The sequence below is a fragment of the Ailuropoda melanoleuca genome, chromosome 10 (assembly GCF_002007445.2).
Source record: "Ailuropoda melanoleuca isolate Jingjing chromosome 10, ASM200744v2, whole genome shotgun sequence".
Lineage (NCBI taxonomy): Eukaryota > Metazoa > Chordata > Mammalia > Carnivora > Ursidae > Ailuropoda > Ailuropoda melanoleuca.
This window is the reverse complement of record NC_048227.1, coordinates 4,754,334-4,782,234: the sequence shown is the minus strand read 5'-3', so window position 1 is coordinate 4,782,234 and position 27,901 is coordinate 4,754,334. Positions and strand designations below refer to the sequence as shown.

The 27,901-nt window shown below is 43.9% G+C and overlaps 1 protein-coding gene across 1 annotated transcript; it reads left to right on the top strand.

The window, feature by feature from the left end:
• On the top strand, positions 1-27,901 carry CCZ1 (CCZ1 homolog, vacuolar protein trafficking and biogenesis associated). Its single transcript, XM_002927571.4, has 15 exons — positions 1-209; positions 1,161-1,258; positions 1,358-1,451; positions 1,741-1,818; positions 2,391-2,438; positions 3,118-3,201; positions 4,308-4,483; positions 11,369-11,450; positions 13,301-13,362; positions 13,654-13,765; positions 19,306-19,339; positions 19,980-20,097; positions 26,295-26,453; positions 26,726-26,853; positions 27,561-27,901. The coding sequence occupies exons 1-15, from the start codon at positions 96-98 to the stop codon at positions 27,614-27,616; spliced, it is 1,443 nt and encodes a 480-aa protein (XP_002927617.2). The 5' UTR covers positions 1-95; the 3' UTR covers positions 27,617-27,901.

The following is a 27,901-nucleotide window of genomic DNA, read 5'->3' as shown; positions in this document are numbered from 1 at the left end:
CGGGGCGACGGCGAGCGAGGCGGAAGTGCGGTCTCCTCAGGGCAGCTGTCTCGGGGCGGGCAGAGGGAGGCTCCCGAGGCGGGGGCCGGGCCGGGATGGCGGCAGCGGCGGCCGGGGCTGGGGCCGGGGCGGCCCAGGAGAAGCAGTTCCCGCCGGCGCTGCTGAGCTTCTTCATCTACAACCCGCGCTTCGGGCCGCGCGAGGGTGAGGTACGCGGAGCGGCGTGCGGGTGTCAGCCGGCGGTCGGAGGAGGGCCCGAGGGCGGGGGCGGCCAGGCGGCAGGCGACGGGCCCGGAGAGCTGGGGGGCGCGTCCGGGAGAGGACACCACGCAGCACCTGTCACTCCCCTCCGAGGGCGGCATTTACGAGGCTTTGTGCCAGGTGTGCGCCCGGGCCAGGGAATACGTGGGGGCCAGACAACGCCGGCAGGGTCTCTCTCGGGTCCGGGATCGAAGCCGGTGTATTGAATGAAGGCTCAGCAGGCTAATTATTCCTCCTCACGGGCAGAGTCTTTTTGCGCCAATCCTGGGTGACTGAAATGGAGCTTATGTTTTTGTTCCTGGAAGTCTCCGTCTAGAAGCGTGGATCGAGAGTGCTGGACTGTAACCCTAAAATAACGCAGGCTTGGAGGACCCTAGGAAAGTTTTTTTCCGAACTGATAAATTCCAGGGATGGGGTTTTTGTTTGTTTTATAGGTGGGGACGGTGACTTCCTCCAAGGATGTCCGGTTCTGTTGGCAGCAGATCACGGTCCTTTCAAAGGCTGTCAGTCCAAATACGCGTGAACCTGCTGAGTTTTACTCGCCGGGAGGCGTACGTGTACGCACGTGCGCACACGCTTATTTCTTACAAACGTTGGTGTTTTGAGCATGAGGAAAGAAATTAGCATGAGGAAAGAAACCGTAAGATCGAGTTTTCAGAATAATTGTCTAGTGCGCCTCCAGATGACATGTGACAGGAATATCACAATTGCCTTCCAGGCTGATGAGCGTTGTTGACAGACGGAGGGGAAGATAATTCTTGATTTTCTTAAAAGGCTTTTTGTTTCGTTTTGCCGCTAGCCTGTGTGACGTGAGAGGTTGACGTTGAACAGCATTTTCAATAGCCGAGATGGAAAAAAAAATGCTTCTATTAATGTGATTCTGTTTCTTCATACTTCAGGAGGAAAATAAAATTTTGTTTTACCATCCAAATGAAGTAGAAAAGAATGAGAAAATTAGAAATGTTGGATTATGTGAAGCTATTGTACAGTTTACAAGGTAACGCCTTTAAATGTGCTTTTTCAGAGCTCAGTGGATTCTTACAACTCATACAACTTGGAGGACCGTCCCCAACATATTCTTTTTCAACCTTTTTAGGACCTTTAGTCCATCAAAACCTGCAAAGTCTTTACATACACAGAAGAATAGACAGTTCTTCAATGAACCAGAAGAGAATTTCTGGATGGTCATGGTATTTACATACACAGCACATCTTTTTGCATTTGTGTAGTGAAGTCACGGGTGATATTTACCGTTAGGACTGACTTTAGGAAAGTCCTGTAGCTATTGCAAAGTAAAATTACAATAAAGTTGATTGCAGTTTTAAAATCAAACTCCTATTCAGTGTATTTGTTATTGGGGCTGTTTTAAGAAGTTGTGTTTTTGGTGTTGTGACATGTTCAAATTTCTTCATTTAAGGGAAGATTAAAAACTTATACAATTGGGTCATCGTGTAATTTCGTTTTATCAAAATTGTGTAGGTTGTTCGGAATCCTATAATTGAAAAGCAAAGTAAAGATGGAAAACCAATTGTTGAATACCAAGAGGAGGAGTTGTTGGTAATGTGTCATTTTTCATTTCATATTTCTAGAAAATGTATTACTGAATATGTTGAGTGACTTGGTCAGATTTAAGCTATGTCACTTTTGCAGAAGATTCTCAGGATATGCATCGTGAAATTTCACGTCTATTTACATTAGCACTATTGTGTAAAAATGTATATCTTACTAATGCCTTCTAATCATCTGTTAAAAGCCCTCCTAAAATTGGGCTTACTGGTTCATAACTGAAATTTTTTTTTTAAAGATTTTATTTATTTATTTGACAGAGATAGAGACAGCCAGTGAGAGAGGGAACACAAGCAGGGGGAGTGGGAGAGGAAGAAGCAGGCTCATAGCAGAGGAGCCTGATGTGGGGCTCGAACCCATAACGCCGGGATCACGCCCTGAGCTGAAGGCAGACACTTAACCGCTGTGCCACCCAGGCGCCCCCATAACTGAATTTAAATACATCTGATAGCACACAACTGTGTGGGTCCAAGCTTATTAGCATTAGATTGTGTTGCCAAGAGTTATTGTATGTTGGCTATGGACTGTTCCCCCTTGTTGAGATGTATGTTTTGTGTTTGCAGGACAAGGTTTATAGTTCAGTGCTACAACAGTGCTACAGCATGTACAAGGTAAGCATGGCGTCCTTCCTGAATTGAGTCTAGCCAGTTACCCCTGTTTACAGGAATTGTTTAAAAATCTTAATTCTTTTGATGACTGTATGGTGACTACATCTCTGTATTAGGGGAGGAAATAATGGGACCTTTGAAACAGCACTGAGATTTATGTATACCCTTATTCACTGAGTATCGAGTCTTTCTCTAGTCTCAGCCTTGTACTAGGAACGTATCCCCGTTGGTAAACAAGAGAGTCCATGGGCTGGAGGAAAAGGCATACTGCAGATATTTGTATGATTTAAGACATCTGGCGATATTATTTATGTGAAGTGAAACTTAGGAGTTGAGATTTAAAAAAAATTCAGGGCTCCTGGGTGGCTCAGTTGGTTAATTGTCCGACTCGGCTCAGGTGTTGATCTCAGGGTCGTGAGCTCAAGCCCAGTGTTGGTCTCTACACTGAGCAGGAAGCCTTAAAAAAACATGCTTAGGTGATTCCATAGAAATATCAGTTAACAAAGTGTTGATTTTTTGTGATTTATTTTATAATTCAGGCTTTCTCATGTAAATATTTTCTGTGTTTAGAAGTAACAGGGAATTAAATAAGCTGAATTAATCTAAAAGGAAAAAAGAATGTTATACAGGCAAATCGAAGGGCGTAAGAAATTGACTTTTTAAAAAACTTTTACGTTATTAGCTTTTTAATGGTACATTTCTGAGAGCCATGGAAGATGGAGGTGTCAAGCTCCTAAAAGAAAGATTAGAGAAATTCTTCCATCGGGTAAGTATTTTGAATTTTTTTTATAATCTTAGTAGTCTTCAAACGGACTTTTAGAAAAATACACATACAAGTTTGTTTCTTATTGACAAAAAACTTAGGACTTGAAAGTGACAAAGAAACTAAGATACATTGTGGCAAAACCAGAACAGGGAGAAAACTCCCTTCCATTCTTGAGTCTTTCTGTAACCTTTTGTGCGGGATCAGAGCATCCTGCCCTTTGTGTGCACCCCTACATCATCCTGGAGAAACTTTTGGCTTCATCCTGGTTCTGCCTGTGTCTGTCCGTGTGGGCTTGCTCAAAAGCGAACTTACTGCATGGTGATTGGTTAATTAGCCGACTTTAAACTTTTTAGCTGAGTCCTACGTTCTTATGGATTGAGTATTGTTCACTAAACCGAGTATTGGTGAATCTGTATCGATGCAAGGTAAAATGTTTTGCCATGATAGACTTCATCACATTAGTGGTTATTCGTGAGATTTTTCCCAAATGATAGGTGAATGTGCCAATATAGTTGTCACTTTATTATACTGTAAGTTAAATTTTATATAGCTTATCTCTGGTAGAATTCAGGTTAGCTTTTAGAAAATAATTCTCTATTTCTTTTCCCTAAACTACCTTTGATCTGCTTTTGAATTTTCATTTTTACGAATTACTTTTGTTTCCTGTTTGTTCCTCCACTTTAATGACCATAATTAATTACTCTCATGCTGTCTCCTAATTCCTGTTCTTGCCTTCATTACTCTCCTGTCTATCAACAACTGACTACCTGTCCTTTCATTGTTATTTTAGAAGATGGCACTGTCTGTCCGTGATATCATTGTATAGATCCCTAATGAGATTAGTATAATTTGAGCATGCATATAAGGAATTAAATACCTCAAAGAGATAAGACAATCCTGAATAATTATTAATGACTTGTGTTTGAACTTTATATTTTGAAATTGGGCACTGATTTCACATCCAGTTAGCTGTGGCTCACCTGCTTACTGGTCTTATCAGTGTGCTAGTATGTAATCGTACCATAAATTGACGAATTATTCTCAGCTGTCAGAGTGCTATAGTCCATGTACTCTTAGTAAGTTTAATGCCTTATTTTTTCCTACAGTACTTGCAAACGTTGCATTTGCAGTCATGTGATCTCCTTGACATTTTTGGTGGAATCAGCTTCTTCCCATTGGATAAAATGACTTATTTGAAAATCCAGTCCTTTATTAATAGAATGGAGGAAAGCCTGAGTATAGTCAAATACACTGCCTTTCTCTATAACGATCAACTAATCTGGTATGTACACCCTAAGGCTTGGCATATAAAAGAAGAAAATCTTTTAGGATGATAAAAACAACATTGACTGGATTGATAGCAGATTGTCAAACTTGAATGAATAGCAAGGGGGCAAGGTAGAAGCAGTGATTATTTAAACCAAAAGTAGGGTAATTTGGGTTAAAATGACTAGGCAGGGGCGTTTAAAACTGGTTCCATGAAAGGTGGAGAAAATGTTCCTGTCTAGTTAAGTATAGGAACCCTATTTTTATTTCGGTGTTCTTCCAAAAATCTCTTTAAAGAAACAGTATAGTAATGTGGAAAACATACTTTTCATACTTTCTTTTAAAGCTAGGTTTTTAAAAATACCCAAGAAGTTAAATATGCTATAAAACCAGGAACTTACCCACTGGCAACCAAAGGTGCATCCTGTAATAAGAACAAAAACATAATTTCCTTGAAAGTGTTGATACTCAAGAAGAAGAGAGAAACCGTAACCAAGTGCTCTCAGCTACCTAAGACAGCTCGGGAAAAGCCATACGAACATGCAGTGACTGTGACCGTATTAAGGCTGTGGCTCTGAGAGGGGCCTGGAGCCAGCTGATCTGTCTGTGATGGGCCGCCAGGGTTCAGGAGCTGTTCCGGGGGCTCACCCATGTTTAGTTTCCATGTTTACGTGGACCGTATCCCACTTTCTGCCAGTAAGGATGTGGCCGTATTTGAGCCAGAAAACTTGAGTTCAGCTAACAGAAAGGGCAGTCGTGGTTTCTGGAAACCCATCCTCTCCCTGCCAAGATCTTGTAGCATCAGTTTAGGAAGGCAGAGGCTAATCGAAAGAAATATGAATCTGTTTGTTAAACACATTGATGAGTTTTCGTGTAGAATTTTTCTCCTATGAAAACAACATGAAGTCCAGGTGAAAATGTGTCTCCTTTTTTGTTTAACAAATTGTTTCGCAGGACACTTCATGCTGTATTAGCTGGCCCTGTTCTAGTTGCTTTTTATAATATTCACACTGTGGTAGCAAAATGAAATTCTTAATGCTGCCGTGAGAGGTTGAAGGGGAGTTGCCCAGGGTTGGGGGGTGTCAGATCTGAGGAGGGAGTGGCCAGAAATTCCAGGGCGGTGCTGGGCAGGCTGCACCCAGAAAGGAGAGGGATGGACTAGAATTCTGTGGTAGTCCATGGCCTCGGTGCCCCTGTCATTTTCCAACTGCCTGGTAGAGCATAACCCCTGACATAGGCGTGAACTCTGGGGGTGAGAAAAGGTACAGGCCTGGCGCAAGAGGGTCACCCTCAAAGTCAGCAGCTCCTGCTGAGAGGCCGTGGAGCCAGCATGACCAGCGGGGTTGGGGTCCGGAACCTTGAGCTCAGGGCTGCCTGTTGCCCAACTCCTGGGGATCCTCTTGGCATCTTTGTCTTCATGAAGGACAGCCCCTGGAGGTAAGCAGTGCCCAGCTCTGGTGGCTGCACAGAGCTGCTCTGGGGTACCACCCCAATATGCCGACAGGCAAGGTTGGTCCCAGGCAGTCATCCTAAGGAGCCTCCAGAAAAGCAACACATTGTGGGAGGCAGCTGTTAGTTACAAAGCTGGTGTGTTTAAATACCAATGAAGTATTTTATATTTCATGAACAGGATATATATTTGTTCTTATTGCTTACTATTGTATGTATGTATGTGTGTGTGCACGTGCGCGTGTGCATGCGTGTATTCAGTTTTGAATGCTTTGTCAAGGGGAGCCTGATTTTTTTTTTCAGTCATTTTTTTTCATCATGATAAGTATACTCTTAATCCCATCCCCTGTTTCCCCCACCTCCCCACCCACCGCCCCTCTGGTAACCATCTGTTTATTCTCTGTAGTTGAGAGTCTGTTTCTTGGTTTGTCGCTCTCTCTTTCTTTTTCCTTCGCTCATTTGTTGCTTAAATTCCACATATGAGTGAAGTCATATGGTATTTGTCTTTCTCTGACTGACTTCACTTAGCATTATAGTCTTTAGCTCTGTCCATGTTGTTGCAAATGAGAAGATTTCATTCTTTTAATGGCCGAATAATGTTCCATTGTGTATATACCACATCTTCTTTATCCATTTACCTATTTATGGACACTTGGGCTGCTTCCATAATTTGGCTATTGTAAATAATGCTGCTATAAACGTAGGGAGGGGCATGGATCCCATTGAATTAATGTTTTTGTATATTTGGGGTTAATACCCAGGAGTGCAGTTGGTGGATCATAGGGTGGTTTTATATTCAGTTTTTTGAGGAAGCGCCATTATGTTTTCCACAGTGGCTGCATCACCGCCAGCTTGCATTCCCACCAACAGCGCAAGAGAGTTCCTTTTTCTCCACATCCTCACCAACCCCTGTTGTTTTCTTGTGTTGTTGATTTTAGCCATTCTGACAAGTGTGAGGTGATATCTCATTGTAATTGTGATTTGTGTTTCCCTGATGAGTGATGCTGAGCATCTTTTCATGTGTCTGTTGGCCATCTGTAAGTCTTCTTTGGAGAAATGTCTGTTCATGTCTTCTGCCTATCTTTTAATTGGATTATTTGTTTTTTGGGTATTGAGCTGTATCAGTCTTTATATATTTTAGATAGTAACCCTTTATCGGATATGCAGATATCTTGTCCCATTCCGTAGGTTGCCTTTAGTTTTGTTGATTATTTCCTTCACTCTGCAGAAACTTATTTTGATTAGTCCCAGTTTATTTTTTATTTTATTTCCCTTGCCTCAGGAGACATATCTTGAAAAATGTTGCTACAGTCAATGTCAGAGACATTACTGCCTGTGTTCTCTTCAAGGATTTTTATGGTTTCAGGTTTCACATTTAGGTCTTTATTCCATTTTGAGTTTATTTTTGTGTAAGGTGTAGGAAAGCGGTCCAGTTGCATTCTTTTGTATGTTGCTGTCCAATTTTCCCGACACCATTTGTTGAAGAGACTGTCTTTTCCCCATTGGATATTCATCTCTCCTTTGTTGAAGGTTAATTGACCAAATAATTGTGGGTTTATTTCTGGGTTTTCTGTTCTATCCACTTACCTTTATGTCTATTTTTATGCCAGAACCATACTGTTTTTATCATTACTGCATTATAGTGTAACTTGAAATCTGGAATTGTGATGCCTCCAGCTTTATTTTTTTCAAGATTGCTTTGGCTATTTGAGGTCTTCTGTGATTCCGTACAGGTTCTAGGATTGTTCAAGTTCTGTGAAAAATACTCTTGGTGTTATGATAGGGATTGTGTTAAATGTGTAGATTGCTTTGGGTTGTGTAGACATTTTAACAGTATTTGTTCTTCCAGTCCATGAGCATGGAATATCTATTTGTGTTGTCTTGAATTTCTTTCATCAGTGGTTTATAGTTTAGAGTATGGGTCTTTCACCTCCTTGATTAAGTTTATTCCTAGGTATTTTATTGTTTTCAGTGCAGTTGTAAACAGGATTCTTTTCTTAATTTCACTTTCTGCTTCTTCATTATTAGTGTATGGGAAAGGAACAGATTTCTGTACATTGATTTTTGTGACTTTACTGAATCCATTTATAGTTCTTTTTTTTTTTTTTTAGATTTTATTTATTTATTCGACAGAGATAGAGACAGCCAGCAAGAGAGGGAACACAAGCAGGGGGAGTGGGAGAGGAAGAAGCAGGCTCATAGCGGAGGAGCCTGATGTGGGGCTCGATCCCATAACGCCGGGATCACGCCCTGAGCCGAAGGCAGACACTTAACCGCTGTGCCACCCAGGCGCCCCGTCAGTCAACTTTCTTGTCCAGAGGTCTTGGCCTGTTTTTTGAGAGCATTTTCTTTTTAGTGAATTGATGTTCTTTCCAGGGGTTAATGCTTTTATGAATAAATGCTTTAGATATTTCTTAATCAAAGTTGACCGTACTCTGGGATCTTGACTAGATTATTTTATATTTAATACATGACAGTAACGTCTGTATCATAGACAAAACTGATACTGGTATGAAGGATTCTGCATTGCATTCAAATGGATAAGTTGAGATTTAAGCTGAAGAAAAGTTTTTGGGTTGTTTTTTGTCTTTTTTTTTTAAGAAAAAACTTTATAAATAAGAAAAAGTTATTTTAAAAAATAAGTTTAAGAAAACTATTCATAACAAATAACCATATTTGAGAGACTTTGAGAGAAACCTACACTTCTGAGCATGAGTGGGCTATTGCCTGTTTGATGTGCACCGTTGATGGAGTCCTGAATCATTTGGACCCGTCAGTGCGGGAATTTTTTGCCTTTGTGTATTTATTTGTTTATTTGCACTAAGGAAGGAACTTTTTAAATTTTTTCTAAGAACTTTTCCCCAATAGTAACATCTTCCATAATTTTAACGCATTATTGCCTCACTTACTATTGTAGGGGAGCAGAAGTAGGGATGGGGGTGACAGACATTGGAGAGAGGGCTGCTGTGGTCCGAGCTCATAGAGATCCTACAACTAGGACAGTCCTCTCTGAAGGCAAAATGGGAATCAGCTGCTCGGGGTTTTGTGCTCTGAACACCTGGCTGCAACTTAGTATTTTTCTTTTTAAGTTTTCTATCCAGATGACCGGCCAAGGTATTTAATGCCTAGCCTTAAATCTGAAGGGAAATAATAAAATAAAGCCCTAGTCACAGTACACATGGTGAGTAGTTTAGTAGTGTTGTCTGCGATCTCTTCTTACAGGGTTTTTTCTACTTTGAGTCCTGTGGTCTAGAACAGTGGCGTTCAGTACGAAAATAGTGCAGGGGCATCTGGGTGGTTCGGTCAGTTAAGCATCTGGCTCTTGATTTCAGCCCACGTCATGAACTCAGGGCTGTGGGATCAAGCCCCACATTGGGCTCCATGCATGGCAGGAGTCAGCTTGGGATTCTCTCTTTGCCTCTGCCCATCTCCCTGTTCTCTGGCTTGCTCTCTGTCAAATAAATAAATAAAATAATTTTTTTTAAGATTTTATTTATTTACCTGAGAGAGAGAGAGAGAGAGAGAGCGTGAGCACAAACGGGGAGGGGGGAGGGAGAAGAAGACTCCTTGCTGAGCAGGGAGCCCTACGCAGGGCTCAATCCCAGGACCCTGAGATCATGACCTGAGCCAAAGGCAGATGCTTAACCAACCAGGTGCCCCTAAATAAAATAAATCTAAAAAATAAAAAACCGAATATAGCGCAAGCCACATGTATAACTTTAAGTTTCATAGTAGCTATGTTCAAATGAAAAGAAACTGGTAAAATTAACATTTTAGCCCCATATATCTAAAATTATTTATTTCAACGTGTAAAAGCTTAAATTATTAATGAGCTATTATAAATTTATTATTTCAACACATAGACAGTGTCAGTTATTAATGACCTATTCTTTTCAAGCTGAATCTTAATAATCCAGTCTGTTTTACACTCATTTCAACAAGCCACATCTCAAGTGTTCAGTAGCCAGATGCGCCCAGTAGCTGCTTTTTTTTTTCTTCATATTTTATTCATTTGAGAGAGGGAAAGTGAGCAAGAGAGAGAGAGAGAGAGAGAGAGAGAGAGCACTCGCAGAGGGAGAGGGAGAAGCAGGCTCCCCACTGAGCAGGGAGCCTGATGCAGGGCTCAGTCCTAGGACCCCCTCAAGCCCCGGGATCACGACCTGAGCCGAAGGCAGAGGCCTAACCAGCTGAGCCACCCAGGCACCCCCGGTAGCTGCTCTTACTGGAAATGCAGCTCCGGAGGAAATTGCCCAGCACGTAGTCCTCCGTGTAGTGTCTTCTGCCTATCATCGACAACCCCTCCGCACCAGTACTTTTTACTTATGTCAGACAAGGAAAATAACACCCAGAACCTGTTTTGTTTTCCTCTTTCTCTCTCCTTACCTCAGTTATTTCTGTAAAAGAAAAAAACGGGTGACTTTTCACGTGTTTGATTTGGAGATTCCATCCGCCCAGTTGGCTGTATGATACTTTGAGGGTTAGAGTTGCCATAGGACGAACAAAACAAACCTGCTTAAGGGGCTAGGGCTCCCTCCCTGATAGTTTTAGTTGTGGACAAGACCTTACGAAAATTGGCCTGGGAAAGGAGAGAGGCGGAAGAGGAAGAGGTGAGACAGCAGTGGAGGAGTCTCAGGAAGGGAGTAGCACGTCTTTGCCGAGGAAAGCCAAATTTTTCTAACAGATGGTTTCACTGGGAAAAGAAGAGAGAGCCGCTGGGATATGGCATAGAGGCTTGATTTATAATACAGTTGGATTTCATCACAGGATTTTTTTTTTCTTCAGTCATCTTGAATAGAAGAAAATCAGACACAGACTCGGTCTGTTTAGATCCCTCCTAGAAAATGGATCTCAGATAGGGTCTGCTGCTTGCTAGCGTCTCGGCACTGTTTCTATGTGCTGCTTATTCTTGCCTCGTTTCAGATTAGGCTTGCCTGGAAGTTTGTTTCTTTCTCTTCCTCCTCTCTGCTTACCCTGAAGTCATAGAATTAAAATCCACATAGGTTTCTGAGACCGAGCAGGAGCAAAGTTACCCCTCGACAGCATGCCAGTGCTTCCCGGGAGTCTGGGTGAAAGCATGTGCCATTTCTGTGTAGTCTGGAAAGCGAAGAGACGTCTGCTACCTGAAGTGGAGAAAGCGTTGTGGTCATTAATGCTCCCTGAAGAATCCCACATGGAATGCAAGCAGAGAATCGAGTCAGATCAAATCAGACCAGCGACTTTGTTTCACATGGCATATAGAATACAGGGGTGACACAGTAGTGGTCTTTGCCGGCTCAGGATAAAGTGCTAGTGCTAGACTAGTTTAGTTCAGTCCCTTCTGGAACCTCCCAGTCAAGGAAAGGGCTTCTGCGTATAATGTAAACAAAAAAAAAGAGCTCTCTTATGATCAGAGCCACAGGAAGACAGAAGACCAGTTGCAGGCTTTTAACACCATGTTTTTCTGATGTTTCAGGAGTGGGTTAGAACAAGATGACATGAGAATTTTATACAAATACCTCACCACGTCTCTGTTTCCAAGGCATATCGAACCCGAGGTATGGCCGGGCACTGTTCTCCCTCCCTCCCTCCTCCCGCCTCTGTCCCTCTCTATGCGTATGTATGTTGTATGTATACATGCGCACGCACACCCGGGCTGGGGGGCAGGGGGGCGGGCAGGAGGGTGGAGTAACTCAGTAGTCGGTGGGGAGCTCCGATCTGTACAACACATCACTGTATTTTACATCGTTCTGTTTTACGTTGATATTTATGTGGTTGTGTATCCCTTAGCACAGAAAATCGTGTATGTCAGCCCTTCTTTGTTTTGTTATGTTCAAATACAGTAGCAATCTGTTTTTAAGAGGAGCAATTCATTGCGTAGCAGAGAAACGGGTTTTAGGTAGGGTTCTGGAAACTTGAAAACAGCTGGGATCTTTGACAGAAGAAAGGTGAATCCTGTGGTCTTGTCACCTACAAACATGACGTGTCATTCAGTAGATGTTCTATTGGCCGCCTGGCTTTTCCAGTGTGATCCTTACTTTCCCAGTTTTCTGCAGTGACCTCTAAGTAATATTGCAGCCTTCCCCCCCAAAGTGTCCTTTTGCAGCTCTCATTAGGTTGGAGATGAAAAATATTCATAGCCCACAAATCATTTTGGCTGAGATGCATACACGTGCTCACTCGCTCCCTCCTCTCCCTCCATTTAAGGCTGTGACTTCAAACAACAGGAAAAATCTCTTTGATAGGAAATTAGAAGTAAGGTTTTGAGAAGGACCAGGTCTTGCACTTAGGTCCTTTCTAGGCAGTTTGAGTACCATGGCTTATGTTTCTCAAGTATGTACCGTGTCCCAGACACTGTCCTGAGTGCCCAGCAAACCTGCGTTATCTCCTGGCATCCTGAAACCATCCTGAGTGGGACACCTTATCCCCCCACCCTTACAGGTGGGATACTCAGGCTAGGGGGCGTAAATGACATACCCGGGGTCACCTAGCCGGGAAGTGGCAGGGCCAGGGCTTGATCTCAGGATCTGCCTGATGCTAGAGCACCTGCTTACGTCCACACCTCAGGAGGCTTTTCCATGTGTGACAGTGCAGCTGCCCCAACAGAAAACCCAAAGAGCCGGGCTCATAAAATAGGGGAAGCCACAGTATTCAACACGGCAATGTGAGTGTGGATGTGTGAGGCCTTTTTTCTCAGGACAGACTGCCTGCGTGAGAGTCACATGTCCATTTTTACTGTTGGATTTAGAATGTTTTTCAGTCTTTTTGTGTGTGTGTGTGTGTGTGAAATTTTATGTAGACTAAAATAATGTCAGAATTTTGTAGAAGAATGAAGTTTCAGCTAACATGACTATTGGATTTGGATTTTTTTTTTTTCCTTTTCCTGTGTGTATTGAAATAGCACATCTTCGGCAAAGAGTGTTAGGAGTGTGCCACAAATACCAATCCATGAGGAGGCGTGATGTCCTGGCTGAAGGCTTTGATGTCACACAGGCATGGGGTTGACGCCTGGCCCTGCGCTTAGGAGCCGCGTGTGCTGGGGAACTTCTACTAACTTGAGTTTCCACAACCAGAAAATAGGAAGAGTGTGCTGCCTCTAGGGGTCCTATGAAGTGGTCGTTGCCTAGCATACATTAACCGCATGGGAAATTTGGGTTATTGCTAAAAAAAGGAACTAAATCAGTGTATGGAGTTCAGGATATGATGAAGTGATGATTGTTCTGGTTCATATCGATGCATTCTTTACGTACCTCTTGTAATCCCCCCTCCCTCTAATTGGTGGGAGGAATATGAGTAAATGATACAGAAAAAATGGCATGGAGCCCACTAGTAGGTATGAATGCGGTTTTCAAAGCTTCAAAAGGAGAAAATCTAATCAGTCATTTCTCAACGTTGATTTTGTTTACAGTTGGCGGGAAGGGATTCTCCAATAAGGGCGGAGATGCCAGGAAATCTTCAACATTACGGAAGGTAGAACTTCTGTTCTTTGATATACGGTATTGGATTTTATTATTTTTTGGTAAAGGTAAAATCATCAACACTGAATTACCTTTGTGTTATTTATTGGCAGTCATCAGCAAAGGAAATGCTGTTGTTTCCAGTGAATTGAAACTTTATCATACTCTGATTTGGCATTTTCCAAGTAGTGTCTAGCTTCCCAAAAGGAAAATGAATATATATTAAGTGGGAACATATTCCGTCATATATTCCTGTTTATCATTTACCTAATTGAATTGAGTCACTTCTGTGCTTACTTTTCAGATTTCTAACTGGACCCTTGAACCTTAATGATCCAGAGGCAAAATGCAGATTCCCCAAAATTTTTGTAAATACAGATGACACTTACGAAGCACTGCATTTAATTGTTTATAAGGTAACCACTGTTTTTCCCTCCAGCATTACGGATTAACACGAAAGTAAATCTTGCATGTGTACACGAGTGTGTGTGCCTACACACCTCTTAAATATTTCACAGAACAGATGTTGAAAGTTCTAATTACTGTAAAACCCAAAATGGGTGCCCCTCTGGAACAGTGGGTTTATTTCCAGCTCCTTTTCAAAAGTGCTTTTCTTGTTAGTGAAAGAATCACTGTCTGACACTGTCTGCAGCTGTGACTCAGAGGCATTTGAAGTCCTGTGCGCTCACACATCAGAGGCCAGCAAAGGTGGGGTTGCCTCGTCGTTAGATGCCTTCCGGTGTGGGCTGGCCACACTTCAGTGAATCTGCTTTCGCGGATTGGAAAGCACGGACTTGCTGGTTCTATAATGGCAGTCCAGTTATAACTCAGATACATTAGGCTGGTTTTTCTAAAGGTGGTTTTTGATTCAAGAAAGAAAGCCAAGCATGTGTGTTTATCTGCTTCCCCACCTGAGAGTATAATTATGTTTTAATTTGTAAAGGCCAAGGAGTGGTGGTGTGAGAGCACAGGGCGGAGGTGAACATCAGAGCGCGAGGGATCCGTCTCTCTCTGGAGGGCAGGAAGGGGGTATAAGTGGGGTGCCAATGGATGAAGTCTGGCCAAGGACGTGAGTGGAGGGGGTGCACTAAGGCAAGAGCCTGCTTGCCCCACAGAAGCCCAGAGAAGCTCCCGGTTTGGAGACAGCACCTAAGGAGTCAGGAGTGAAAAGTGAGCTTGGAAGGAAGGGGATTAAGTGAGGTGTTGTATATAAACCAGCCAGCCACCCCTTTCCGCATCGTTACGTACACACAGGCAGCCGCGCACCTATCCCTGGGTGAAAGTCAAGGGTCCTTTTTTTTTTTTTTCCTGGGATCATGGCCTGAGCCTCCCAGGCGCCCCTCAAGGGTCCTTTTAAAGAAAAACAATCTGTGGACCCTAGAGTGGCTAGTGTGGGTGGGTGTGAGCACCTGAAAACAAGTGATGATTGTGGGCGCCCGTGTGACTGCTGCCCTCGTCCCGCACCGGAGCAGAGCCTCCGTCCCTAGTCAGCCGCGCACTCCCTCATCCTTTAGTGTGCTTGGAAAAACAAAACTGTAGATCTGGAGAGAAACAAAAATCACTCTGGGAACAGAGAGAACTTTTAAAAATTGGCATCTGTAGAGATTAGAGAAATGTATCTATAAAACCGAAACAGGAGGACGTGGAAGTGTCAGGGTTAGAGTAAACTTAGGTTAATTGAAAGCATAATTCTTAAAGTTATTGGGGCAGGATATACATAGCATAAAATTTGCCATTTTAACCATTTTAAGTGTACAGTGACATTAAGTACATTCACAGTGTTGTACAAACGTCATCACTGTTTCCAAAACTCGTCTTCACCCCAAATTCTGTACCCATTAAACGATAACCCTTCAGTTCATGTCCACTGAAAGTATAATTTTTGACATGAGAACTTCATTAGATGGGTTAAAGATAAGTTGCCCTGCCTTGAATAGAAGATAAAATGACAAGAGATGAAAATATGGAGAAAAACATTGAACACTACATCAAACGCTAATGATGTACTATATGTTGGTTCATTGAATTTAAATTAAAAAAAAATTTAAAATTTTTTTAAATAAAAATAAAATGAAATACAGAGAAAAGATGGAAGAGAGGGATTTCCACATCTGATTCATAGAAAACTGGTGGAGAGGAAATTAGTCAAGTGTATTATGAGGACATGTTTAGCTGAAGAGGAAAACATTTCCCAGATTGAAAAGGCCCACTGAGTGTCTCACACAGCAAATCAAAAGATCCACTCCAACCCACAGTGGGCAGTTTCAGAAATATAAAGAGAAGATTCCAGAAGCTTCCAGAAGGAAAATCAGGTCACCTGTAAATAAAACCAGCATTAGCAGCATTTCCTTACGGGCAGCAGATATTAGGTGATAAGGGAAGGAAGACTTTCAAAGTTCCGAGCGAGTGATTTTCAGTGTAGAATTCTTTGCCAAGCCAAACAATTCCATCATAGGTAAGATCAAAGAAAGGCGTGTTAATGGTGAAAAGTCTCAGAAAGGTTACCCCCTGCATCCGTTCTTCCGGTTTGCCTGGGGTTGTATGTCAGAATCAGTGAGGAAACCAAGAACGAGAATCCCTTGGAACCCCCAGCGTGGCCCTGCTGCATGAGAAGAGTAAGAGGGGGCTTGAGGTGATAGAGCTGTGAGTCTGTGATGAGGTTAGCAACTCAGGGACTTGCTCAGTGGAACAGAGGAAGGGGGCTGTGTTCTGATCTCGGGGTCCTGAGCAAAAAGATGCTACCTTCATAAAACAGTACGACTGTGAGATTTGACGAGATGTTGGCTGTGCCAAGGAATGGCACAGGAGGAGAGAATTCCAGGGGAATTCAGACACGCGTCTGAAAATGAACCATAGATGGGGTAAGGAAAAGCCCACTTCTCTAGCAAGTTAAAATCGTTCTCCTCTGAATGACATGGGGTAATGACTTGGAACCCTAGTGGAAGAAATATCCTGGTACACTGTTGTTTATTGGGTTTCCATTTTTAGAGTCAATCACTAGATAGAATTTTAAATGGGATAATGGCATCACAGTTATTTTAAAATGTTATCTTTTTTTTCAAAACAGCTTTATTGAGATGTAATTCACATACCGTATAATTAGCTCATTTAATGTATTCAGTTCAGTGGATTCTCGCTGCAAAGTGCAGGAGTCCCCAAGACCACCCTTGCTCCTGACACACACTGCTAGCTCAGGGACCCCCAGGCCACCGTCAGGCCCAGGAGTTCACCAGAGTCGCTAGCAGGACTCAGAGAAGCCGGCAGCCTCCCAGTTGCAGTTTATTACAGCAAGGGAGTGCAGATGAAAGATGGCCCAGGGAAGAGGCACATGGGGCAGGATCCGGGAGTCACCAGGCCCGAGCTTCCAGTTGTCCCCTCCCGGTGGAACTACGCAGACAGCATGGGGCTTGTTTCTCCCAACAGGGACCTGTGACGTGTGCGGAGTCTTACCATCCAGGGAAGCTCTCTAGAGGCTTGACATCCAGAGTTTTTACTGGGCATTGGCCGTGCAGACGCAGCTGACCGCTGGCGTCCCTGGCCTTAGTCTCCAGCTCTCTAGAGCTCTGCTGATGCTGCGTGGGCTCAGGGCTGGAAGGGATGTGTGCCTGTGGTTTTTCTCTCCTTTTGAAGTCGTGGTCTGGTTTTGGTATCAGGCTACTACCGGCCTCAGGCCGAGTTGGGAAGTGTTTCCTCATCTCCTGTTTTTTTGGAAGAGTCTGTGAAGGATTGCTGTTAATTCTTTGAATAATTGGTCACAGTGAAGCCATCTACATCTGGGCTTTTCTTTGTTGGAAACCTTCACATTATGAAGAGAGTCTCTGTCCTTGTTCTAGGTCTTATTGCCGGTTTCTTCTCTAGTCGGTTTCAGTTGTGTCTTCCTGGGAATTTGTTCTGCTTGTTACTCTGTTTGTTCATGTATAACTTTGCATAGTATTAATAGCCTTAAAATCTTTCTTCCCCCATAAATCAGTAGTGGTGTCTCCTCTTTAATCCCTCATTTTAGTGATTCGTGTCTCCTTTTTTAATTCGTCTAGACGGTCTAGCTAAAGGTTTTTTCAGTTTTGCTCATCTTTTCGGAGAAGCAACTTCTGGTGTTTTTTTGTGGGTTTTTTTGGTATTGTTTTTCTGTTCTTTGTTTCACTTATTTCTGCTCTGATCTTCATTATATTCTTCCTTCTCTTGCTTTAGATTTAGTTTGCTCTTTTTTCCAAGGTCTGATGGAAATTTAAGTTCTTGATTTGAGATCTTCCTTGTTTTTTAATGTATGTGTTGACGGCTCTGAAGTAAAGATTGATGGTGTTAATACTCAGATTTAGTGAATGTTCTTAAAGAAACATTCCTTCATTTGCTGTCTGCCCTTCGGGCAGTTTCCCTCTGGAAATTTGTTGTTTTAAAATTTTCTTCAATTATGGTATTTGAGGAGTCTGTGGAGTTCGTCATGCCGCCATTTTGAACCGAGTCCTGGTGCCGCGTAGATACCTGCTGCTCTGGGTCTGGAGTAACTGACGGGGCCTCTGAGATGAGCATGTGGGTGGGGGGGGGTAGGGCTGTGTGTCAGCGGGTAGTCACTGGGGAAGTGATGGTCTGCAGGGTTCATTATGCCATTCTGTGTGCTCTTCTGTGTATTGGAAATTCTTCACGTTTTTAAACAGGAACTTGAAAGACACATTTTAAAAAATCAGCCTGTAAGGACTCACACACGCAGATGCCTGCCGGAACCCTGCAGACCCACGCGGATGGGGCTTCAGTGCAGTGTGGAGTCGCAAGGAGGCCAAAGGCCACTCACGTCCACTAGGTGGTAAAGCTGATGGTCTCAGATGTCCTGGTATCTCAGGAGAGGCTGGAAGTTGGAATCTTCGTAGGAAACTCGTTGGCATCTAAGTCAAAATTACACCGAAAGAAACACATACCGGATGGCGCTCGCCTGTGAGCCCCAGTGTTGCAGCCTGTTTAAAAGCAGGTGATAATTAGGATCCACTTACAGAATAGAGCAGGTGTGCTTGAGTGTGACCGTGTGAAAACAGTTACAGCTGCTAGAGGTCGAGAGAGGGACGTGGGGAGAGGTGCAGAGACAGAGGGCGAGTGTGCTCGTGGAACAAGCAGCAGTCCGGGAGCTTGTGCCTGCGACTGTGGTGTGAGCAGTGGGCCCTTTGGGGCTGTAAGGGGACCCGTGGGGAAGCTGGAGTGGCTCTAAGCAACGGGGAGGAAGAGAGGGGCCGATGAGGGGTCGTTCCTGTCGTGACGTGAGTAGGGATTCCGTGTGACATCTGAAGGCCACAGCAGTAGAGCCGTGGTATCTACAACTGCTCAAGTGACTGCCTGTAGGAACGGGCCTCCGGAGGAGCTCGGTGGCTTTTTCTCCTTCGGTCGTATGTTCTGCGTGACTGTTTTACATCTGTGCTGTGTATACAGTGATACATCTAAACATGTCTGGTTATTTGATTTATGGTCTTGGTTGCTGTAGCCAGTGTCACAATCGCAACAGTCACTATCATGAAAAGGGAGACAAGGGGACATTAATCTGCTGGGGGCTTTTTAACTGTGTTCATGGAAATTTTCAAACATACACAAAAATAGAGACTAGAATAATTAATCCCCAGGCGCCCATCATACAGCTTAATTTAGTTAACATGCCAATCTTTCATCTGTTTTCCCGGCGTGTGTGTTTTGCTGGAGCATGTTAGATCATGTCGTTTCACTCATAAATGCTTCAATTTGCATCTCTAGTAAGGGCATCTGTTTCCACCTAACTGCTGTGTTATTAGCACACCTGGCAAAATAAACACTATTTCTTTAATATTCTCTGCCCTCCCGTCCATATCCACATTTCTCCAGTTGACTAAAAAATATCTTGACCAAGTGATTCAAGTCAAAATTCAAACAGGGCACTGCATTGGGTCATCAAATTTCTTTTTTTGTGCCATTTTGTAATCTTTGGTTTGTTTTCTCTTCCCAGGCCATGAGTGCAGCTGTGTGCTTTATGATTGATGGTAGGTACACACCTGTATCTGACTTCAGCCCACGTAGATAAGCCTTTTCTTTTTACGCTTTGCTGTATTCTATCCCTAAACAGTAAACTTGTCATAGAGGCTCTATTAAGCATGGCTCCCCTCTGTGATCTCTGCCAGGGAACTAGCTCTTTCTCATATTTTTAAAGTCCTGGCCTACCTGCTTCCTAGCAGTAGGCCCTGGGCACCTTTCTGTGCCTCCCTGCCTGTAAAGTGATAACAAGAGTACCTGTTTCAAAGGGGGCTTGGGGCGCTAAATCGGGTCGTGTTTGTAAAGCACCGGAGGGCATCTGGCCCGAGTGCTGTGTGGCGTGCATTAAATATTTGACCTTCTTCGGTCTACTGGGGGTAGCCAGCCAATTTACCACCCCACGGGGTGTGCTTAAGTTGATATTCACAGTTGAGATAGGTCTTTGACTCTTTTACACCTTAAGTATAGCTAACTTTGACTCTTCTGTTTCTCTTCTCTTTGGGATGGGAGGGAGAGCCATTTAATTGCTTTATTTTCCTGATCAGTAGAGCTTTCTTTGGAATACTGTAATTAAGACCGTTAGATGAATATTGAGCTTTTCAACACAAAGAATTCTAAAACTTACTGGTATTTTTTTAAATTACTCGTTAGCCTCTGTACAGCCCACGTTGGATTTTTGCCGAAGACTGGACAGCATTGTTGGGCCCCAGCTCACAGTGCTGGCATCTGACATTTGTGAGCAGTTTAACATCAACAAAAGAATGTCTGGGTTTGTACTTTGCTTCGTGTTTACTTTCTAGTATTTGACTGGTTTGGGAAGAAGAAGGGTAGTTTTTACTTAAGAATATGGATGGTAATATCATTTGTGTTTTCTACGAATCCAGAGAACAAACATGCAGTTCAGTCCGGTCCGAAAAGCTCCCCGGGGAACTATTCCTGAGCTTTTCTGCTCCGCGATGATGGCAGGGGCTGGGTCTTCTGTGAATTCCTTCCCTCAGCAGTCCCCTACCTGTGGCGTAAATGAATGGGGTCGGGTGTGCTAGCTGTGCGTGTGGGCTGGAGCTCGTGAGTACCACCTCACATCCCACTTGACCAGCCCAGACTGTAAAATTCACACTGGCAGTGGTAATCAGCAGGGTTTTGCCTTGTGTAGACAGAAAAGTACTTTGCCTCTTGTGCATACATGTTTGGGGTAAAGTTAGCTGTGCTGTAGGCCGTGAGGGCGTTGGGCCAGAATCTGGTGCTTTGAAGGACTCTAGCTCGAGTAGTGTATCGGGAGACTCAGCTTAAACTCATTTTGGTTCCAAGAACACTGGGAAGTCATTGAACCTCTTTCTACTGTCTTCTCAATGTAAAGTCATATGCTATAAAGATTAAGTGAGCAAGTGGGAAGTACTTTGAGAAACGGAAGCCCTCTTTATATGGACTTCCTGTGTGTTTGAGAAGTTACTACCGTGTATGACTTTACGTGTAACCTATGTTCATAGTGATCCCGTGCTGTGCGTATATGGTCTTCCAGAAGGAGGTCACACACAGGGTCCAGGTGATAGTACGTGTAGGTTTTGTATCTACACGTGGATTGTTAATCTAATGCCCACTTCGCATTAGAAAAGATAAGGCCAAGAAATGAATATGCCTGACCACTTTCCATCTTGAGGTTTAATTTTTTTTTAATTCAGTGTAATTAGCATACAGTGTAGTATTAGTTTCAGAGGTACAATATAGTGATTCATCAGCTGCATGTAATGCCCAGTGCTCATTCCATCAACACGCACAACCCCCCACTTAGACTCTGCGGTTAACACTTTGCCGTGTGGTCCAGCTTAGCTCCGTCGATCGCGGGGGGACAGTGTTTGTTAACAGATCCTCTCTGTAGTATCTGAAGGAGGGGCTCCTGGAAAACTCGGTGGTAGAACGCACAACTTAGGGCACAGCCCAAGAGCAGAGACTCCAGAGCCATAGTTGTTTTTCTCTTTGTAAGTTGACCTTAGGGTTGCTCTCAGTGCATCTGAGATTTTACAAGTAAGGGGCTCTGGCTCGCCAAGCCGTGAGTATCAGCCGACTAGAGGGAAATGCTCTTGAGTACAAAAGATAGTGTGCTTTTCTTCTGGAAATCCTGAACCAGATCTAACCAATTTACACGCCAGTCCTAGGAACTCCAAGACTCACATCCCGTCTCCTCCCGGCATTGCTGAGGGGTGACGGGTGCTGTATGAGGCAGCCAGACATCCCCATCCTGACCCCAGAGGTCAGCGCCAGGACCCTGGTGGCCAGCTGTTCTGTCAGCCTCAACCCTCAGTGGACAGCAGCCATAGGGCTGGCTCAGGGCGTAAAGTTTAGTGTTGAATCCATATTTTAAGCTGCAGTTCTTTTAATGTCCCTTAGAAAATTGATATCACCCTTTTTTTTAAAAAAAGATTTTATTTATTTGACAGAGATAGAGGCAGCCAGCGAGAGAGGGAACACAAGCAGGGGGAGTGGGAGAGGAAGAAGCAGGCTCATAGCGGAGGAGCCTGATGTGGGGCTCGATCCCATAACCCCGGGATCACACCCTGAGCCGAAGGCAGACGCTTAACCGCTGTGCTACCCAGGCGCCCCTGATATCACCCTTTTAAAGAATGGCCTGAAGTAGGTTTGTTTGGTCTTTGGTTTCTATTACTTGTGTGACACCTCAATTTTGTTCTACTCAGGAACTTTGTAGTTCAGTTATTTCAAATTTTTTTTCTTTTTTTTTGAGAGCAATTTATGTCCTTAATTTTAATTTTTTTTTTTAAAGATTTGTATTTATTTTATTTGAGTGAGAGAGCAAGCAGGAGCAGGGGGGAGAGGGAGAAGCAGACTCCCTGCTAAGCAGGGAACCCGATATGGGGCTCAATCCCAGGACCCTGAGTTCATGACCTGAGCCGAAGGCAGATGCTTAACTGAGCCACCCAGGTGCCCCACGTCCTTAGTTTTTAAATTCAGAAATATAAATATTGGAAATCTTTTCTCTTTAAGATTTGTGCACATAGGAAAACAGAGACATATACACAGTGTTCTTTACAGATGGGTTTTTTAAACTGTGTCATGTTGTAAATCTGTAGCTTTTAAAAAATATATGGCATGAGCATCATTTTAAACCAAGAAATAATGGATCTGCCTATTCTGTGTCATGGCTTCGCAGTACTTAGTTGGATAGGTGTGCTCTGTTTACTCAGTGCTCCGTTTGATGGGTAGTCTGGTTCTGGCCGTTAGCATCAGAACAGCTCGTATAAAACGATCGGGTGCGTACGTGTGGTCATCCTCTTAGGAGACGTCGCTGGCATGGAGTTCCGGTGCAAAGGGAACGCTCAATGACAGCGGGTCGCCTCCCACAAGGGGCCACCAGCTCATTCTCTGTGCTGTGTCTTGACATCTAGGTGACACCGAGGTTGGCATTTCTGTCTCTTCCACGAACCGCCCGTGCGTGTCCAACGGCTCTTCCCTCTGAAGCGCTTTATATCTTTGCTTTTACATCAGCCCTCGTCAGTCATACCACATATTTTTTTGACTTTGGTTTTACTATTTTTGATAACATGTCTGGGATTTTTATGTAGTCCATTTCATTGAGTATTTCCTTTAGATTTCTGTTTTCACTGTCATACTTGCAGCTTTCCATCCAATATTTTTAAAATGCCATTTTTATCTGGTACTTATATGGTTTTATCTTTGTCTCAATCTAATTCACCTGGAATTTGTAAGGGCTAGAGGAAGGGCTCTAATTTAAGACTTTTTTCCCCAAATCGGTGGTTTTCTGAATCTGAGACATTTCTTTCTGCTTCTTTCACCTACTCCTACTCACTAGCCACTTTGAACACTAAATTTGGAAAGGTGTGAGGAGGAGGAAGTACAGAGTTACTAGAAAAGGCGACTCCTTCCTGTGAGCAGTTGTTATAATCTTTTTTTATCAGTCATTTTGAATACATTTGGAAACCAGCCCAGTTGCTTGGGAGGTTGATGGTGCTAGGATTTCTGCTGAGGAGAGCGCCCATTGACGGAAGTGCGCCCGTTGACGGAACCATTGACGGCAGGTTGGTGACAGTGAGACTCGGGACAGGATGCCAGGCAGGAGGGAAGCGAGAAGGGATGCGTTGGCCCGGCTGGCGTCCAGAGGGCGTGCAGGGGGAGCAGGGGTGGGGAAGCCTTCCTTCCAGGGCAGAGTTCACGAGCATATTCCAAGGGCTCAGCTGTGCCTAACGTCCTGATTAGCCTAGACATGCAAAGGAGCAAGAGCTGTACTGTGTAACTCCTAAATTAAGACCAGTTTTCCTTTCTTACAATATCTACATCGGTCAATTCAGAATCTTATTTTTTAGTTCGGTTTATTAAGTGAGGAATAGCCGTCCTCACCTAGAAACCATGTGTCTGGCAACCTGAGCCGTCTGGAAGGAGGCCCAGAACAAGTAAAGCCACCAGATGGTCTCAGTGCTCCCAGCCAGCCATTGACGTCCACAGGGAAACTCCACAAGCAGCCAAGTACCTGCTGAACAGCTGCTGGTTTCCTCCCTTGGTTCAAAGCCTTTCCTGGCATGCTCTTGAAGTTTGGATGGGTCTTCACATACCTGGTCCTTAAACACTGAAGTCTCTGGCAGCTCAGTAAAACTGATGCTGTTTACTCCTGGGAAACCTCCCTGTGACTCTGCCAATCACAGACACTTGGGTTTTCAGCCTATTGTAAAAGAAAGAGGCAAAGGGATGTGAAGAAAGGCTTGACGGAAAACAGAAAATACTCTCTAAAAAATTAGTGGACATATGAACTGAAAAAGTATAGAATACAACCATTTAAGACAGGCCCCACCTTTTCATGTTCTTTGAGGATATCGTTACTGTGCTATGATATTTTAAGCCGAACTTCGTAACAGATCGTCAAGAAGAATTCTGTATTTCCCTGTGTTCAGTCTCTTTTATATTGACGTAGTTAACTGTATTTAGCGTGTTCTTTTTTAAGAAAGCAAGAAATTTGCATTTCTGTGTTTAGGGGGAAAATGCTTTGGTGTTTAAAAGGAGACTGTTTTCGCTTTTTGGAAAAGATACCAGGTGAATCTGGCAGCTACACCTTCAAAATGAGCACACCGTTTGTTAGATGTCATTTTTGGTAGAACTAATAAGCCCGTAGGATGAACATCATCCTTGCTGTTTTTATTGTGAGCCGATCTCTCCTTTTTCTTTTATTAAGAGGACAAGTTAATAGTGAAAGAGCAAGTAGCAATTTTTCTATTCCTGTTTTTATGTTATCCTTGCATAAGGCGAAGTGGAAAGAGGCCACATTGGTCCCTGTCTTAACTACTGCATAACATTTGCTAATGTAAATTTCCATCAGGGGTACAAAAGAAATAATTTAGATCTTCTTAGAAGAATATTTTACATATTCTGAATGAGGGAAAGAGGGAGGCCACAGAGAGTGTTTTGAGGTGAAACGGAACAGCCAGGACTGTAAGCCCGATTGCGGCTGGGTAGAAGTTTGTCTGCTGGGCCAATGAAATTCCCAACTCTTTCTAAACGTTTCTTAAATGTTCCATCTTTCCAAACGTGTTTCTTATAGTTATACTTGCTTTTCTTAGTTTTAGGGGCCTACTAAAGACATATTCTGGTTTTGTTAAGAATTCTCTTTTCATTTTCCTGGACACTAAGCCATCCACATTCTTTCTTTGCCTAGATGTGAAGTATTACAGTAGTAACCCACTTTTCCAGAGGTCGGCTTTCCGGCACCCCCAGCCCACCAGAACATGGCTGCTAACCCTGAAATAAGCAGAGAAGGCTTCTGAGCCCCCCCAGTGGCAGGGCTGCTCAGGTGGTCACCACACCCCAGAGTGAACTGAAGTGAGGGTGCAGTGAGCAGGGAGGGCGGGAGGCCCTGGAGCTGTGGCCTTGCCGTCAGAGCAGTTCCCTGAGGAGTCCACACTCTGACCTGGGAGGCCGTGTAGTTGCCTTATCCAGTCATTTCACGTAATAAAAGATGTTTTCCAATTAAAGTATTCATTATGCTTCAGCTGAAAAGCCTAATACGCCATAGAACGGTCTCCCTCCAGGGTGATGAAAGCTTTGTTACAGGAGTAAGCTTCAGTTCTGTGGCGGATTACATACAGGGAGCGCATTCATTCCCCAGCACCGCAGGATAAAGGAGCCCTGACTCTCCTAAAACGGGTCAGCAGACAACTTCTGCCAAGGGCCGCATAATACGCATTTTTGATTTTGTGGGCTGTATATGTTGCAAATACTCAACTGTTGTTGAAGCGTGAAAGTGGCCACAGACCGTACGTGAAAGTACGGATGTGGCCATGTGCCGCTAAAACTTTATTTAGAAAAGTGGCCACATTTGGCCCCAGGGCCGCTAATCGTTTGCTGACCCCTTTGCTAGAAGACAGGTGGCCTGTGTGTAGTTTGCATTTGTTTTTAAAAATTCAAAATGCAGAGAATAATCAAGCAATTGCCATTTCTAAAGCACTGTTATTGAGAAAAGCATCACAAAAATGGTTATAATACTGGCTTTTCAAAAAGATAAACTTCATCTTTCTGGAAAATTCCATCATATTGAATACTTCATGGTTATCAAATAAGTTACTAGTGAACAAAGAGCCTATTACATCTTTTTTTTTTTTAAAGATTTTATTTATTTATTTGACAGAGATAGAGACAGCCAGCGAGAGAGGGAACAAAAGCAGGGGGAGTGGGAGAGGAAGAAGCAGGCTCATAGTGGAAGAGCCTGATGTGGGGCTCGATCCCATAACGCCAGGATCACGCCCTGAGCCGAAGGCAGACGCTTAACAGCTGTGCCACCCAGGCGCCCCTAGAGCGTATTACATCTTAACTGAGATTCTTGATTTGAAGGCCCAGCCATTGAAAATACAAGGCCTTAGCCACATGGATTTAAGGTTTTAACAATATAGTGCTATTGTTTGGATAATTATTCTTTGAGAATGTTACCATTTTAATGACATGTTTTCACAGGTCTGAAAAAGAACCCCAGTTTAAGTTCATCTACTTCAACCATATGAATTTAGCCGAGAAAAGTACAATTCACATGAGGAAAACACCTAGCGTGTCGCTTACATCTGTGCATCCGGATTTAATGAAGATTCTGGGTGACATCAACAGTGATTTTACTAGGTAATTCTAACAGCTTCTCAACTTAGGCACCCCCTTTCTAAGGAGAGAAGAGGCACCGAAGGAATCCTCTTCAAAGCGCAGTGGCCCAGATCCGCCTTAGAGGGCCCCCCTTCTGAGGAGACCAGGAGGCCCCAAAGTCACTGGTCACTTGCGCGTGACTCCCCAGACTTTTCAAGTGACTGGTTTCCAGTTTCTCGTCTTAGAGTGTGTGTGTCTTTCACGTTCTAGCTCCCCCTATAACAGACTTGTGTTTTGGAACTTGTGTCTTGCAGAGTGGATGAGGACGAAGAGGTCATCGTGAAGGCAATGAGCGATTACTGGGTTGTCGGGAAGAAGTCTGACCAGCGGGAGCTGTATGTTATTCTGAATCAAAAAAATGCAAACCTGATTGAAGTCAATGGTAAATAGGCTTTGGTGCTTGTGCAGAACTTGAGTGCTGGCCGTTCGCTGTGCCGGGACACAGAGAATAAAGAGACATCCCGAGGCAGAGCTGTCGGGTTCACCGGGCAGGTCACAGCCCCCCGTCTGCGGCTGAGCAGACTGCTGGCGCGGGAGCTCCCCGCCCGCCTTCTGGCCCTTGTGGTTGGTCTGGTCCCGAGCGCACCGTGCTTCCAGCGATTGCCTCGGCTGATCCTGACAGCGGCTTGCGCCGGAGGAGAGGGCTGTGTCCCCTTCACCGCATCGGGCTCCCTTGCTGCTCTGTTGGAGCAGGACAATTGGGGGAGTGCTGTGTACGGGACAAAAGTCAGGTGTGTGGTTTCATTTTCTGCACACACCTGCTAGGACACAGCACGTTTTTCTCTTACTAGTACTTGTAGCGAGAGTTGTGTGCATTAGACACAGCAGTGAGCGCACCCGGTGCGGGGGGGGGGGGGGGGGGGGTGCGGCTCGGCNGGGCGGGGATTGGGTCATGATGGCGCCACCTCTGCGGAGCGCTTGAATTGCGAACTGCGGCCCAGGTGGCAGCTAGGGGTCCTGGAGGGTTGCTCCCGCTGGCTCAGCGTTTTAGAAGTCGCGCTGCAGTCCCCAGCCCGTGGGTGTCAGGCGCTTGCGTGAAAACCTCGGTTTCTCACCTCCGTTTTTTGTTTGTTTGTGGTTTTTCTGCAGAAGAGGTAAAGAAACTTTGTGCAACGCAGTTCAATAACATATTCTTCTTGGATTGACCCGTGATGGCTCGACGAAACATCTTGTAAAAAACAACTCAGCAGGCATTTTGTTTACCACTGCAGGGTCTCGGTCATATTATTGACTGGATTATGACAATAGTAAAGCAATACTTGCTTTGAAGAATCAAATTTCTACTCAGTCTGATGATCCGCTGGGGTTTTTAAATATTTATGTGGACATAATTAAAGGTAGTCGGCTACATCTCTTTCATTCCGTTCTTTTGACATTATGTGAATATTTTACTGGAAAATAAGACGAATAAATTGTTAAGGTTTTTAAAA

Bases quoted from the DNA above. Each gene is read 5' to 3' on its own strand.
- CCZ1 (XM_002927571.4), top strand. From the start codon at position 96: ATGGCGGCAGCGGCGGCCGGGGCTGGGGCCGGGGCGGCCCAGGAGAAG. The intron at 2,439-3,117 runs GTAAGCATGGCG...TTACGTTATTAG, and splicing joins AGTGCTACAGCATGTACAAG to CTTTTTAATGGTACATTTCT. The intron at 26,854-27,560 runs GTAAATAGGCTT...GTTTTTCTGCAG, and splicing joins AAACCTGATTGAAGTCAATG to AAGAGGTAAAGAAACTTTGT.